The 16,692-nt window shown below is 44.0% G+C and overlaps 2 protein-coding genes across 2 annotated transcripts in view; both read right to left on the minus strand.

The window, feature by feature from the left end:
- The window catches only part of LOC118365882 (protein Wnt-16), a 16,480-nt gene extending 6,932 nt beyond the window's left edge, over nt 1–9,548 (minus strand). The window contains exons 1-3 of the mRNA XM_035748186.2: nt 9,123–9,548; nt 8,751–8,977; nt 472–761 (exon numbers count right to left, since the gene is read on the minus strand). Of these exons, the coding sequence (XP_035604079.1) occupies nt 472–761; nt 8,751–8,977; nt 9,123–9,217 (612 nt within the window). The 5' untranslated portion in view covers nt 9,218–9,548. The remainder of the gene's footprint in view (nt 1–471; nt 762–8,750; nt 8,978–9,122) is intronic.
- Nucleotides 9,549–12,078: 2,530 nt separating this feature from the next.
- LOC118365955 (cadherin-like and PC-esterase domain-containing protein 1) overlaps nt 12,079–16,692 on the minus strand; it is a 69,406-nt gene continuing 64,792 nt past the window's right edge. The window contains exons 17-21 of the mRNA XM_052492076.1: nt 16,454–16,674; nt 15,718–15,819; nt 15,503–15,590; nt 14,858–15,004; nt 12,079–13,656 (exon numbers count right to left, since the gene is read on the minus strand). Of these exons, the coding sequence (XP_052348036.1) occupies nt 13,414–13,656; nt 14,858–15,004; nt 15,503–15,590; nt 15,718–15,819; nt 16,454–16,674 (801 nt within the window). The 3' untranslated portion in view covers nt 12,079–13,413. The remainder of the gene's footprint in view (nt 13,657–14,857; nt 15,005–15,502; nt 15,591–15,717; nt 15,820–16,453; nt 16,675–16,692) is intronic.

The following is a 16,692-nucleotide window of genomic DNA, read 5'->3' on the forward strand; positions in this document are numbered from 1 at the left end:
TGGTAGGGATGTCCTTGTCTCATCGCGCACCAGCGACTCCTGTAGCGGGCTGGGTGCAGTGCACGCTAACCAGGTCGCCAGGTGCACGGTGTACCCTCTGACACATTGGTGCGGCTGGCTTCCGGGTTGGATGCGCGCTGTGTTAAGAAGCAGTACAGCTGGTTGGGTTGTGTATCGGAGGACGCATGACTTTCAACCTTTGTCTCTCCCGAGCCCGTATGGGAGTTGAGACAAGATAGTAGGATACCATGAAATTGGGGAGAAAAAAACAATTTTAAAAAATGAAAAACTGTGTTCACTATAAAATTCTCTCTCTCTAGTTAGGTTGTGGATGTGTGTGTTTTGTTATAGGGTGTGTCTAATCTAACATCAAACTTCATTTCTGTTCTGTACACTGTCTGGTCTGTGTGTTGTACATGCTCTGTAAGTGTTCTTCGCCCTCAATGAGTGGGTGTGTGGGTTGGGTCTCACCTGTCTCCCGGCTTCACTGTTGTGCTGGTTCATGGTGAGCAGTGCATCCCCTCCCCTGGCTGAGGACATATTCTTCACTGAATTATCTATGAACTTCCTGCTGAACCATGTACCGTACTGGATATGGTCTGAGCAACCGCCCCAGTGCCACCCTTCGCTGGGCGAGCCTGTGCCCTGCAGGCTGGTGTCACAGCCGCACTCTGTCATATTGCCCGCACTGCAGGAGCGCGTCACTGCCTGGACCAGCCCAGCCGCCATCACCGCGTGGATAAACGCCGCCTCCTTGGTCCCTGTCAGAGTCAATGAAAAGAGTTTGTCGGAAGGGCAAATGTACGCATGGATTATCGTGTAACAGTGGCTGTGGAGCTCTAAAGCAGGCATTGGGTGGATTCTGAAAAGATTCCACTGCCACAACTTTCAGCCAATAACACTTCAGACAGAGGAAAATGGCACAATTCTAGCATTAGAACTTCCGTCTGTCTCAGTAGCACAGGCCTAGATATCCATACAACTTCCATGTGTCTCAGTAGCACAGGCCTAGATATCCATGTAATATAACTTCCATGTGTCTCAGTAACACAGGCCTAGATATCCATATAACTTCCATGTGTCTCAGTAGCACAGGCCTAGATATCCATATAACTTCCACGTGTCTCAGTAGCACAGGCCTAGATATCCATATAACTTCCATGTGTCTCAGTAGCACAGGCCTAGATATCCATACAACTTCCATGTGTCTCAGTAGCACAGGCCTAGATATCCATATAACTTCCATGTGTCTCAGTAACACAGGCCTAGATATCCATATAACTTCCATGTGTCTCAGTAGCACAGGCCTAGATATCCATATAACTTCCATGTGTCTCAGTAACACAGGCCTAGATATCCATATAACTTCCATGTGTCTCAGTAACACAGGCCTAGATATCCATATAACTTCCATGTGTCTCAGTAGCACAGGCCTAGATATCCATACAACTTCCATGTGTCTCAGTAACACAGGCCTAGATATCCATATAACTTCCATGTGTCTCAGTAGCACAGGCCTAGATATCCATATAACTTCCATGTGTCTCAGTAACACAGGCCTAGATATCCATACAACTTCCATGTGTCTCAGTAACACAGGCCTAGATATCCATATAACTTCCATGTGTCTCAGTAACACAGGCCTAGATATCCATATAACTTCCATGTGTCTCAGTAACACAGGCCTAGATATCCATATAACTTCCATGTGTCTCAGTAACACAGGCCTAGATATCCATATAACTTCCATGTGTCTCAGTAACACAGGCCTAGATATCCATACAACTTCCATGTGTCTCAGTAACACAGGCCTAGATATCCATATAACTTCCATGTGTCTCAGTAACACAGGCCTAGATATCCATACAACTTCCATGTGTCTCAGTAGCACAGGCCTAGATATCCATATAACTTCCATGTGTCTCAGTAACACAGGCCTAGATATCCATACAACTTCCATGTGTCTCAGTAACACAGGCCTAGATATCCATATAACTTCCATGTGTCTCAGTAACACAGGCCTAGATATCCATATAACTTCCATGTGTCTCAGTAACACAGGCCTAGATATCCATACAACTTCCATGTGTCTCAGTAACACAGGCCTAGATATCCATATAACTTCCATGTGTCTCAGTAACACAGGCCTAGATATCCATATAACTTCCATGTGTCTCAGTAACACAGGCCTAGATATCCATATAACTTCCATGTGTTCCATGTGTCTCAGTAACACAGGCCTAGATATCCATATAACTTCCATGTGTCTCAGTAACACAGGCCTAGATATCCATACAACTTCCATGGCCTGTATCTCAGTAGTAACACAGGCCTAGATATCCATACAACTTCCATGTGTCTCAGTAGCACAGGCCTAGATATCCATATAACTTCCATGTGTCTCAGTAACACAGGCCTAGATATCCATATAACTTCCATGTGTCTCAGTAACACAGGCCTAGATATCCATATAACTTCCATGTGTCTCAGTAACACAGGCCTAGATATCCATATAACTTCCATGTGTCTCAGTAACACAGGCCTAGATATCCATATAACTTCCATGTGTCTCAGTAACACAGGCCTAGATATCCATATAACTTCCATGTGTCTCAGTAACACAGGCCTAGATATCCATATAACTTCCATGTGTCTCAGTAGCACAGGCCTAGATATCCATATAACTTCCATGTGTCTCAGTAGCACAGGCCTAGATATCCATATAACTTCGTGTCTCAGTAACCATATAACAGGCCTAGATATCCATATAACTTCCATGTGTCTCAGTAACACAGGCCTAGATATCCATATAACTTCCATGTGTCTCAGTAACACAGGCCTAGATATCCATATAACTTCCATGTGTCTCAGTAACACAGGCCTAGATATCCATATAACTTCCATGTGTCTCAGTAACACAGGCCTAGATATCCATACAACTTCCATGTGTCTCAGTAACACAGGCCTAGATATCCATATAACTTCCATGTGTCTCAGTAGCACAGGCCTAGATATCCATATAACTTCCATGTGTCTCAGTAACACAGGCCTAGATATCCATACAACTTCCATGTGTCTCAGTAACACAGGCCTAGATATCCATATAACTTCCATGTGTCTCAGTAACACAGGCCTAGATATCCATATAACTTCCATGTGTCTCAGTAACACAGGCCTAGATATCCATACAACTTCCATGTGTCTCAGTATATCACAGGCCTAGATATCCATATAACTTCCATGTGTCTCAGTAACACAGGCCTAGATATCCATATAACTTCCATGTGTCTCAGTAACACAGGCCTAGATATCCATACAACTTCCATGTGTCTCAGTAGCACAGGCCTAGATATCCATATAACTTCCATGTGTCTCAGTAACACAGGCCTAGATATCCATACAACTTCCATGTGTCTCAGTAGCACAGGCCTAGATATCCATATAACTTCCATGTGTCTCAGTAGCACAGGCCTAGATATCCATACAACTTCCATGTGTCTCAGTAACACAGGCCTAGATATCCATACAACTTCCATGTGTCTCAGTAACACAGGCCTAGATATCCATATAACTTCCATGTGTCTCAGTAACACAGGCCTAGATATCCATATAACTTCCATGTGTCTCAGTAACACAGGCCTAGATATCCATATAACTTCCATGTGTCTCAGTAGCACAGGCCTAGATATCCATATAACTTCCATGTGTCTCAGTAACACAGGCCTAGATATCCATATAACTTCCATGTGTCTCAGTAACACAGGCCTAGATATCCATATAACTTCCATGTGTCTCAGTAACACAGGCCTAGATATCCATACAACTTCCATGTGTCTCAGTAACACAGGCCTAGATATCCATATAACTTCCATGTGTCTCAGTAACACAGGCCTAGATATCCATATAACTTCCATGTGTCTCAGTAACACAGGCCTAGATATCCATATAACTTCCATGTGTCTCAGTAACACAGGCCTAGATATCCATACAACTTCCGTGTGTCTCAGTAGTAGCACAGGCCTAGATATCCATATAACTTCCATGTGTCTCAGTAACACAGGCCTAGATATCCATACAACTTCCGTGTGTCTCAGTAGCACAGGCCTAGATATCCATATAACTTCCATGTGTCTCAGTAGCACAGGCCTAGATATCCATACAACTTCCATGTGTCTCAGTAGCACAGGCCTAGATATCCATATAACTTCCATGTGTCTCAGTAGCACAGGCCTAGATATCCATATAACTTCCATGTGTCTCAGTAGCACAGGCCTAGATATCCATACAACTTCCATGTGTCTCAGTAGCAGGCCTAGATATCTACAACTTCCATGTGTCTCAGTAGCACAGGCCTAGATATCCATATAACTTCCATGTGTCTCAGTAGCACAGGCCTAGATATCCATATAACTTCCATGTGTCTCAGTAGCACAGGCCTAGATATCCATATAACTTCCATGTGTCTCAGTAGCACAGGCCTAGATATCCATATAACTTCCATGTGTCTCAGTAACACAGGCCTAGATATCCATATAACTTCCATGTGTCTCAGTAGCACAGGCCTAGATATCCATACAACTTCCATGTGTCTCAGTAGCACAGGCCTAGATATCCATATAACTTCCATGTGTCTCAGTAGCACAGGCCTAGATATCCATATAACTTCCATGTGTCTCAGTAACACAGGCCTAGATATCCATATAACTTCCATGTGTCTCAGTAGCACAGGCCTAGATATCCATATAACTTCCATGTGTCTCAGTAGCACAGGCCTAGATATCCATACAACTTCCATGTGTCTCAGTAACACAGGCCTAGATATCCATATAACTTCCATGTGTCTCAGTAGCACAGGCCTAGATATCCATATAACTTCCATGTGTCTCAGTAACACAGGCCTAGATATCCATATAACTTCCATGTGTCTCAGTAGCACAGGCCTAGATATCCATATAACTTCCATGTGTCTCAGTAACACAGGCCTAGATATCCATATAACTTCCATGTGTCTCAGTAACACAGGCCTAGATATCCATATAACTTCCAGTAACACAGTGTCTCAGTAGCACAGGCCTAGATATCCATACAACTTCCATGTGTCTCAGTAGCACAGGCCTAGATATCCATATAACTTCCATGTGTCTCAGTAACACAGGCCTAGATATCCATATAACTTCCATGTGTCTCAGTAGCACAGGCCTAGATATCCATATAACTTCCATGTGTCTCAGTAGCACAGGCCTAGATATCCATATAACTTCCATGTGTCTCAGTAGCACAGGCCTAGATATCCATATAACTTCCATGTGTCTCAGTAACACAGGCCTAGATATCCATACAACTTCCATGTGTCTCAGTAGCACAGGCCTAGATATCCATATAACTTCCATGTGTCTCAGTAACACAGGCCTAGATATCCATATAACTTCCATGTGTCTCAGTAACACAGGCCTAGATATCCATATAACTTCCATGTGTCTCAGTAACACAGGCCTAGATATCCATACAACTTCCATGTGTCTCAGTAGCACAGGCCTAGATATCCATACAACTTCCATGTGTCTCAGTAACACAGGCCTAGATATCCATATAACTTCCATGTGTCTCAGTAGTAACACAGGCCTAGATATCCATATAACTTCCATGTGTCTCAGTAGCACAGGCCTAGATATCCATATAACTTCCATGTGTCTCAGTAGCACAGGCCTAGATATCCATACAACTTCCATGTGTCTCAGTAGCACAGGCCTAGATATCCATATAACTTCCATGTGTCTCAGTAGCACAGGCCTAGATATCCATACAACTTCCATGTGTCTCAGTCTCAGTAGCACAGGCCTAGATATCCATATAACTTCCATGTGTCTCAGTAGCACAGGCCTAGATATCCATACAACTTCCATGGCCTGTCTCTTCCATGTGTCTCAGTAGCACAGGCCTAGATATCCATATAACTTCCATGTGTCTCAGTAGCACAGGCCTAGATATCCATATAACTTCCATGTGTCTCAGTAACACAGGCCTAGATATCCATATAACTTCCATGTGTCTCAGTAGCACAGGCCTAGATATCCATATAACTTCCATGTGTCTCAGTAGCACAGGCCTAGATATCCATATAACTTCCATGTGTCTCAGTAACACAGGCCTAGATATCCATATAACTTCCATGTGTCTCAGTAACACAGGCCTAGATATCCATATAACTTCCATGTCTCAGTAGCACAGGCCTAGATATCCATATAACTTCCATGGCCTGTCTATAACAGTAGTAGCACAGGCCTAGATATCCATACAACTTCCATGTGTCTCAGTAACACAGGCCTAGATATCCATATAACTTCCATGTGTCTCAGTAGCACAGGCCTAGATATCCATATAACTTCCATGTGTCTCAGTAACACAGGCCTAGATATCCATATAACTTCCATGTGTCTCAGTAGCACAGGCCTAGATATCCATATAACTTCCATGTGTCTCAGTAACACAGGCCTAGATATCCATATAACTTCCATGTGTCTCAGTAACACAGGCCTAGATATCCATATAACTTCCATGTGTCTCAGTAGCACAGGCCTAGATATCCATACAACTTCCATGTGTCTCAGTAGCACAGGCCTAGATATCCATATAACTTCCATGTGTCTCAGTAACACAGGCCTAGATATCCATACAACTTCCGTGTGTCTCAGTAGCACAGGCCTAGATATCCATATAACTTCCATGTGTCTCAGTAGCACAGGCCTAGATATCCATACAACTTCCATGTGTCTCAGTAGCACAGGCCTAGATATCCATATAACTTCCATGTGTCTCAGTAACACAGGCCTAGATATCCATACAACTTCCATGTGTCTCAGTAACACAGGCCTAGATATCCATATAACTTCCATGTGTCTCAGTAGCACAGGCCTAGATATCCATATAACTTCCATGTGTCTCAGTAACACAGGCCTAGATATCCATATAACTTCCATGTGTCTCAGTAGCACAGGCCTAGATATCCATATAACTTCCATGTGTCTCAGTAGCACAGGCCTAGATATCCATAGAACTTTCATCCATTGTGGTTGTATAATACATATCTGCTCTGGAGGGATACATGTGAGATGTGAGTTGAGCAGACACATAGCCCCATGGGAACTGTCCTGCCCTGTGTGTGTGTGGGGGGGCGTTGGGTTACACTTCACAGGTTAGGGGACACAGTAGACCCTGAGTGAGGACAGACAGAGAGACATAGAACATGTAAGGCCATCTGGAAATCTGACCGCCGGACAGAAACATTTGATTATGTCCTGTAATGAACGAAGGCTGAAAAAATGTTAACCCAAGTGCATGTTTAATGGGTAGACTACTAAAGATGTACAGCTTATGGAAAGGGCTTGATAGACAAACCTCTAAAATATGCAGAATCGTTTGGATGGAACAGAAACATAATGACACCTGGTGACATCACTTGTAATGATTCAGAGAGTGCAGCTTCTAAGAATGACATGGTGTTTAAAAGGTCTTACATAGTCTATATTTGCTGTCAATCAAGGTTCAAACGTAAATTAGAGGTCCAAGCCACAGGTTGACCCAAAAGCCTTTCCTCCATGGAACAACAAGAAATCACCACTTCAAATTTGAGTTTGGCACTATGAAGGTTTGATCATTCAAACAAATGACAATTGCAGTTATTTAGGTTATCTGTGCTGCATTATATTATAAACCTTTCTTGCTGTGCCCTAACCCAATAAGAACATTGTCTCCGAGTCCGATTAGATCAAGTTCCCATTTTTAGAACACGAAGACAAGACATCCGTGGTCAAACAGAAGAGCATACGTTTTTACAGTTGATGGTACGAGCCCGGACATAGGCTACATCTATGCATTTCCATCCCATTGTATTATGCATAGGCCAAAATCAACATAATCGATATGGTCAGTTTTTTCTCCGATGTTTTTCGTCTGGGTTGAGTGAAGAAAGTTGATAGATGGGATGTGACAGGGTGCAACAAGGATAGAGAGGAATTTAGAAGAATGAGCTTCATGTGAAACTAAAATGTTGATAGCTAAAACATGCGCTGACTCTTAACCATCTTTGAAATCTGCATGGAAACAGATTTCTGGAACGCTATCTCTAAAAACAAAGAAACGGTGGGTGCTCTTATGTTACATGTCGACCATGAATCTCCTAATTAGGATAATCCCGGCTGGTTTCTGCACCAGAGGGGAGTAGGGGTTCTCTGTTCAAAGACCACACTTGACCGTGGATAAATGCTGTGTTTGGACGGTTAAACCGAAACAGATGTGCGCACATGTTCTTTCTTTCTCTCGCCCCATAGGGCATACAGCTGCACGAGTGGGCAAATCAAATCACGTCCCCTCCCTGGCCAACATTAAACATTTTCATGACTCAAACCATTTTCATGACTCAAACCGAATAAAGAGTTATGGAAAATGGAATACGTGCTTCTTTTTGAGGCACTATCAAACAGAAAGACAATTGAGGGACTGTTTTTATATAGCAATTGCCTTAAACGGTCAAATACCAAATGATGTGGGCACACATATTAAATATCGGATTATGGAATACGACCATTATAATAGATGCACCCAAAATATAGTCTAATTTTCCAAATTAAACCCAATCAAAAATAGCATTATCAATAGCACATAAAAGTGCACGCGAATTTTTGCCAGCGGGGCACAAAGCACCCTATTGTTTTATGTCTATTAAAACGAGTATTTAAACCGCCTGTCCTTACCACTGGTTAGCTCGTAGCCGAACACAGAGAGCTCTTTGGCAGTAGAACAGTTCCAACGCTCGTGCTCGAACTGCGTCTGGCACTCCGCGATGCCGATGCGCGCGCCGTCCTTGATGCTTGGCAGGAGATGAGGCTTTCTCTTGCACAGGTCCTTCTGCTTGTGCGTCAGCGGGAGATTGGCGCAGCCCAGCTTCTCTGGTACTCCCACGGAGGTTATTCCCAACCACCTGAGACACAAAGCAAGCAGAGGAGAAAGTACGTTACTTTCTAAACCCCATTCAGCCCCAAACGGAATCCTATTTCATGCATAAACAAAATGGTGCAATTTCACAAAAAGCCAAGCTTAAATCACAAGCAATGAAATATACTTACATCCAACTGGCTCGACAGCAGACAGGATACAGTGAAAACAGTAAGAGAAACAGAAAGCAGATCTGATGTACTCCACAGCCGCTTCTTCTCTCCATGGCCACCTCATTTACAGAAGCTGACTGGCCTCCCGGGCACTGGGGAAGGGTATGTCCATGGAGCGCTGGATCGGTGCTGGGCTCTGTCTCATGCTAGCCCCACAGCATAGGACCCTAACATAAATAATCCTCAATCCGTGGTTATCTCGAGCAATTCAGTAAAAAAAAACATCCACGGGGAGAGAGAGATGGTGATTCTAATCATGTGGCTCGGCGGCTAGTAGCCTACAGTTGGATGGGTGATAAAAAAAAGTTCCCGACGGTGTTCCCCAAAACGCAGACAAACAGTTTTATCCTGGACTGGGTGGGAGAACCCACACAGAGCGTCTCTGAAAAGCGCGCTCCCAGGCTCGGATTGGCGCACCCGTGTATTAATATTCAGCAGACGCGCATATCCTACGCGCTAATTGGACGGACGCGCAAAGAAAAACGCAGATGGCACTGACAGGAACTAAGCAAAACGTTTGGCATGAGAGAAGGTGAGGTTCCACTAGATAGCACATCCAGAGTCCAAATTGGCTATAGCCCATGGTAAATATGTATGAAAACCAAATGTACTTTTTGGTCTTAATTTGGGGTTAGGGTTAGGAATAATGTTATCAATGTGATTAAGGTTAAGGTTAGATTTAGAATCAAAAGTTAAGAAGATCAATTGTAGAAATAGGCGGGGTTTATGACTTTGTGACTGTGGTAACTAGTAATGACCGAGAAGGTGGAAGGAAGAACAAAAGTCAGCAGAACACTTCTTTATAATGGTCACTTCACTCAAGCGCTGTAAACCTAATCATGTCAGGCGAATATCATTTTTCACCGAAAAAATCCTTGATACGAAACCTTGAGTGACGTGAGTGCATGAGATATTTATAATACAATAGATTATCTCATACACAAACAATTATTTCATGATAAACAAGGCCTGGTTTTGAATTTAATACCAATTTAATTCCAACTAATCCTTATGACAAACGAATGTATATATTTGATCTATAATCATATTCATTGATTGCAAATGCAATGGTTTCCTTTTTTAAGATTCAAATAAATCTACAGTTATAGAAAATGTCCTCATGATTTCAACACATCGAAATCATCCTCCGAGTCAAACATTTTTTTCCCGTGCTCGTGAATTGTGTAATATTCGTTAGGTTTAGAATGTTTATAATCTAATTTTGCCATTTAAATGTATAGTTTAAATGATCAAAGCCTTGATTCAAATGCAACGACAATTACAACCACATTGCCCATTGAGTAACCAATTATGTTTGAGTAAATATTTTCATTGAGTAACCAATTATGTTTGAGTAAATATTTTCAATCACTGTTGAGTTCTTTGCCTTTTCCTGAATAATAAACATCACATGTACAGTCAGCGAGCATTTTCGACATTTTAAGGACATTTTTAAAAGGGTTGACTGACCAGCTTTCTGTTTAGTATATTAGACGGGGCTATATGGGGCAGACGAGGTGAGGTCTACTCAGCCCCCAGAAATGTCACAACCCCCCCAAGCCTTTCAAATTCCCCGACTAAAACAGTGCAGAGTGAATATCTGCCTGAAATTTGACATCAGAGTTCGGAATGAATCGCAGTGCGGGGCAGAGTCCATCATTCCTCCTTGGCGCGACAACAACCCAGGCGGCAGGTCCACGGTCTTCAGGGCGGTTACATGTGCCCCAAAGACAAGCCTTTGTTTATAACATTTTACATTAACCTTCATTTTGATCGAGAGTTGTTGCATCTACCTTATTCTATCCCTCGCCCACTCAATGCTGTTATTTAGCCAAATGTCGCACAAGACCATTCAATTTGAAACACTTTAGGCATGCACTTCACTTTGTATGCGTTCCCTTTATTTGATCTAAAACTATAAAACAATGGTTTTAAACAAATATGGATATATTTTCAATATATCGCTACATTGTATTACATTTTTATGCGGTCATATAACCGTGTTTATAACGTTCTTTAGATAGGCATTGGCTCCATATTTGAACACACCATTGTCAGTGTAAGTAGGCCTAAATAAAATAGACTAATAACTCTCTGGAACAAGGCCCTAACAGTACGTCGACCTCAAACACGAGTTAGGCCTGCATTTAAATCAACATTAGTTTGACTTCTCGATCCTGCTGCTCGATCTCTGCCCAGATCATGCCGTGGGTAGGGTGATTGGATGTGTCGGATTAGCGGCACATGACTGCAAAGGGGAGTCAGACAGGGCTCGTTACGCGCCAGACGGAGTTAAACCACATTACACTGATATTCATTTTATTATAGCACAGTTATAGCCTAATTGAAAATGTGTCTCCCTAATTATTAAGGGCTCCGGTGTGGCGCAGCGGCCTACGGCACTGCATCTCAGTGCTAGGGGCGTCAGAGACCCTGGTTCGATTCCAGGCTGTATACCAACCGGAAGTGATTGGGAGTCCCATAGGGCAGCGCACAGCGTCGTCCGGGTTAGGCCGTTATTATAAATAATAATTTGTTCTTAACGGACTTTCATAGTTAAATAGAGGTACAAAGAGGTGTTCTTCTAAACCAGCTGATAGAGATGATGATCAGGTCTTGGTGGCACGAAGGAAATTACAAAACGCAGAAGGAAAACAAAAGAGAGCCTCTGCCCACCTTCCTCAGAGCATCACACGGCTTCATACCCCTGCATGGTTGAATTGTGATGATGCCTGTTATTAAAGGATTTGTCTAATACTGTGCGCAAACAGCATGCACAGGCTTATCCTCATATGGTGCACAACTTAAAGGGGAAATATGCGAGGCCAACATCCTAATTGTTTACAAGCTAGTGCTTTGTGGAACTTTCAAAACACAGTTTCATGCTTTCAGAAAATAGTTTCTGGACACAAAGTTAAGTTAAGAAAATATATATATTTAATGTTGTAATGGAATAACTTATATATACCATCTGGAAACACAAAGCTGAAGTTAGTGCCATTTGAAGATAGTTCTCTAAAAATAAATGAATAGTGTTGATAATATTTAGCATTTAGCAAATATGTCTTTCTGTTTTCCTTCAAAATCACTGAATCAAATGATTAGGTTTGCTATCAATGTTCCATAGGACCCCTAAACAGAGGTAAGCAGGTAGTCTCCACTCCTGTGTGTGTGTGTTACAATTACCTTCATCTTCACCAGCTCAGTTCCCTCCATACAAATGATCAGAGGACAGATCAGACAATATATATATATATAGATCCATAGCATACATTACACCAGTCCTTCATTAGCATGTAAACAATATGCTGTGTGTAAAACATTATACACTGGTCATCAACATTATAGGCACGAATAAACATCTGTAGAAAAATATATAGAAATATAAGAAAATCATACATAAGACATTCACTTGAATAGCTCAGCTCTCATCATATCTTTGGCATAGAATAGAATACGTTGTGGTGTCAACAGGACACGCGGATGGATGAGGTACTGTATATGAGGAGGAATAGCTGGATACCCAGAAGTCCCTCCAATGGTGAGAGATCGGCTTTCCCGATGCATAAAGGCATCAAAGGCACACATCAAAAATCTTGAACCTCCCCTCGGAGACCCCCAGACGTTTCACAATGTTGTTGTGGCCCTCAACTAGCCAGCTCTGGAATACATCAAACACATGGAATAGCCGGGGGGTACCCGAGGAAAGGATTGGGAAACAATGCTGTACAACGTTTCAACAACGTTTCCACAACTATAAAACTATACAATTGTAAGGGTTTGTGCTGGAGCGTTGAGGGAGCATTGTCGGTTGGTGGGAGAGCAAGGCTTACATTTGGGATGTGCACACGACACACTCCTTTGACAGTCACTCTCGCTCTCCTCTTTTGTCTTTCTCCAGCTGCGTCCCTCGTCTTTTGGCGGTCGGCCAGCGATCGTCCTCTTCGACCATCTGGAAACCTTTACCTAGCAGAGGTAGCAGTCACATGAAGGACGGACGGGGGGGGACGGGGGGCAGTGCGTGGGCCAATCAGAGGAGGTCTGTGTGACAGACAGTGGTGATGTCTGTCTCACGGCTGACCAGTCAGGACTCTCCTGTTACTTCAGCACTTCCTGGATGGGATGAGCTCTCATTCATTAGAGAGACGCTGGTATGGATACGCGCACACACACACACACGCACGCACATTAGTAAGCAAGGACACAAGCACGTAGGCACACACACAGTCTGTGGTGGTGAGGGCTGGGTCTAGTTTCCCGTGTCTCTCACACACAGTCTGCTCAGCAGAATCTGCGAGTACACCTGGTTCACCGCTCCTCTCACATGATAGGTTGAGGAGTTAGACCCCCCCCACTGGTCCTGGTGCTGCAGGGTAGGCTGATCACTGTACCCGGTTCCAGTTCCACTGGTTCCAGTCCCAGGTTCCTCGCCGTGTCGAAGGAGCTTCATCTTCCTGTGCAGGGGAGCCTTGGAGAACGGCAGCTTTTCAACCTTCAAGGAACACAGCGAGGAGAACCACGTCAACACCTCACCTCTAACACAGCATCTGCATACTGATATTATACTGTAACTAGGTAACTAGACCATGGCCAGAACTGACTTCTACTACCGGAGGCTAGCTAACGTTGCCTGAGGTTTCACGGAACAGAACAGAGCGGAAACCCATCGTTACAGTCTGGGGTTCCTCTAGTATAAATCACACAGGAACAATCCAAGCCTAACCTAAATCCTGACATAACAGAAACCCTGTCCATCCCCGCAGGGTTTGGGTTAGACATTACTCCATTCATGTATCCCATTCTTCCTTCTGGCTTCCTTTTGGGAAATTCTGTTGCCACTTAAAGACCCATATGAACTGGGAGGGGATGGGCGGGGGTATGGAGGGGCAGGGGAGGCACATGTACATATGCCCGAAACCACTTCACAAGTGCCCTGGGGCCCAGCTGCTACCAACGTGGTGCTTTACTGCCCAATAAAACCCGGCCTAACGGCTAATTACTGATTAACCGATCCATGGACAATTTTATAGCTGAATTAAAACAAGTGACTGTTCTTTTTACAGGGAGGTGGAGAGGGGGGAGAAGGGGAGTGTGTGTGTATGTGTGTTACAGCAGGATTTCCTTCTAGAAAGCTCCCTGACATGGATGGGGATTGTTCAATCAAGAGGACATAAGAACCGATTTCCTCTGGGCCCAGAAAATGGCTGTTTGCTATTTGGATCCTCCATAGGGCCAAAGCCCAGGATTATTTAAGCCCAAAGATTCCCTCCTGGAAAATTGGCGTGTGCGCGAACATAAATAGCAAGTATCCATAATGAAGTTATTTCAGATATTACAGTCGGAGAGGGAGAGGGAGTCCTCGGGGAAAGAGTTTGCTGTGGATCTAGCTGTGCTCCCTGGCCACTGAGGTTTAGACAAACCATTAGTTATAATTGGTATCAATTACTGTATCCAGAGAGAGACATACGATACCTGTGTTATAGTGTTGATAACATTGTGCTGTGATTTGAATAACTGACTGGTAGATAAGCAAATACTGAGAATTAATATAAACTATGATAAACAAAATTAACATGCTGAATTAGGACGTTCAAGGTGATACACACTGTTTCAATCAGGGTGGGGCGAGAACTTAGGGTACTGTCGTTTTTTAGACAAGGGTGAAGGCGGGTTGAGGGGGTGGGGGGCGTTACCTCATGAAAATGGCAGGCGCATTGTCCCTGCAGGAACTCTTTGTAGCGGCCCATGGTGACGCTGAATGTGTCTATGACCTCATACCCATGGTGCTTTGCGGCAGTGATGATGTTGCTGTTCTCTCTGTATAGCTCCTGTACTCCTCTCTGGGCAAATTAAAGTAAGACAGCAAAGAAGTAATCGCATATCGTAGCCATAACATTTTTGTACAGTTCTCTGAGGCCCCTATTGCAACACATCTGAAGTATAACTTAACTTTGAATTGAAAGAGTTGTATTGCTGTCGAACAGGTGCCATTGCTGATGTTGGACCAGTCAGCATGTTGGAAGCCATGGACTATTAGCCAATAATGTTTTAGATAAATACACACAGCACGGGCAAAGGGCTATCCACCAGGTGACTAAGCAGTGCCTTTTAAACAATTTAACAGATAAGCAGTAAAATTAACAGCGTGGAAAAATAATTTGAGTGAAGAGAGAAGCTGAGGGGAAAGAGAGAGAGAGAGAAGAAGAGAGAGAGAAAGAACGAGAGAGAGTGAGAAAGAGAGAGATTCAGAGAGAGAACCAGAGCAGTCAAACAGAGAAAAGAGTTGAGGAGACACCAAGAGTGAAACTGAATGCACACAAAGAGGAGGATGGACCTACCAGTGAGAGAGAGCGGATGCCGTCCACAGGGAGATGGAAGCCCATGCCCAGAGACTTCACCACCACCATGATATCCTGTAGCCCTTCCCTGGAGGAGAGAGGTGGGTAATGAGGTCTATTCTTGGCCAGTGAATAGATTTAATTGAGCAGTTGCTAATTCCTGAACGGTGTCAGGAAGGGCGTTTGCCACAGAGTGTATGCAACAGTGGGCTTACCTCACCAGCACTTCTTTCATGATCCTCAGGTGGTTGGTGTTGAGCCACTGGACACCTCCTGCCACCAGCACAGTCTGACGGGAGTTCTCCAGGGGGCGCGACCTTCGGGGGGGATCAAAGGTCAAAAAGACATCAGCTCGGCGGCAGTAGGACTATATCTATTGAACAGGCATAGGCACACATGCTGACAACGTGCTTCTGCTTTCTCTCACACACACACACACACACACACACACACACACACACACACACACACACACACACACACACACACACACACACACACACACACACACACACACACACACACACACACACACACACACACACACACACACACACACACACACACACACACACACACACACACACACACACACACACACACACAAAACCTGGAATGTAGTGATTTTAGGGGCAAGAGAGAGTCGTGGATGGGAGACCTGCTGTGTTAAATTACACTGTGACACGACTCCTAACACATGACTCTTAAACGCAGCCCCCGGCCCTTTGATCACAGCAACTGATTAAGGCTTCCTCTCCATATGGGTGGACAGGGCTTCAAGTGTCTATGGGAGCTAAGAGCCAAAATGGCTTCTGCATAGATATGGCTTCTTGATGCCAATCTAACAGCTGATGAGTAGACTGCAGTGATTACAGGACATACTGTAGTGCAGCAGGGGCACTAACGCCAACCCTCACCCATCCACCCACCCAGACTCCCCCTCTCCTTCACCTCAGTATGAGCTGTTCCAGGGCCCTCTGGAAGGTGGGTCTGTGGCTCTGCTCCAGCCAGAACTGGGGGTAGTAGGAGTAGGAGACGTGTGTGTGTCCCTGATTGACGTTGCGATAGATCAGGCTGTCGTGGGCCTTGCCCCAGTCCTCCAGACTAGAGTTGACCCGCTCCATCAGGAAGTACATCATCCCCCGGTTAGTGGAGTCACCTATGAACATTACCTGAGTGACAAGAATAAT

The sequence above is a fragment of the Oncorhynchus keta genome, chromosome 33 (genome assembly GCF_023373465.1).
Source record: "Oncorhynchus keta strain PuntledgeMale-10-30-2019 chromosome 33, Oket_V2, whole genome shotgun sequence".
Classification (NCBI taxonomy): Eukaryota; Metazoa; Chordata; class Actinopteri; order Salmoniformes; family Salmonidae; genus Oncorhynchus; species Oncorhynchus keta.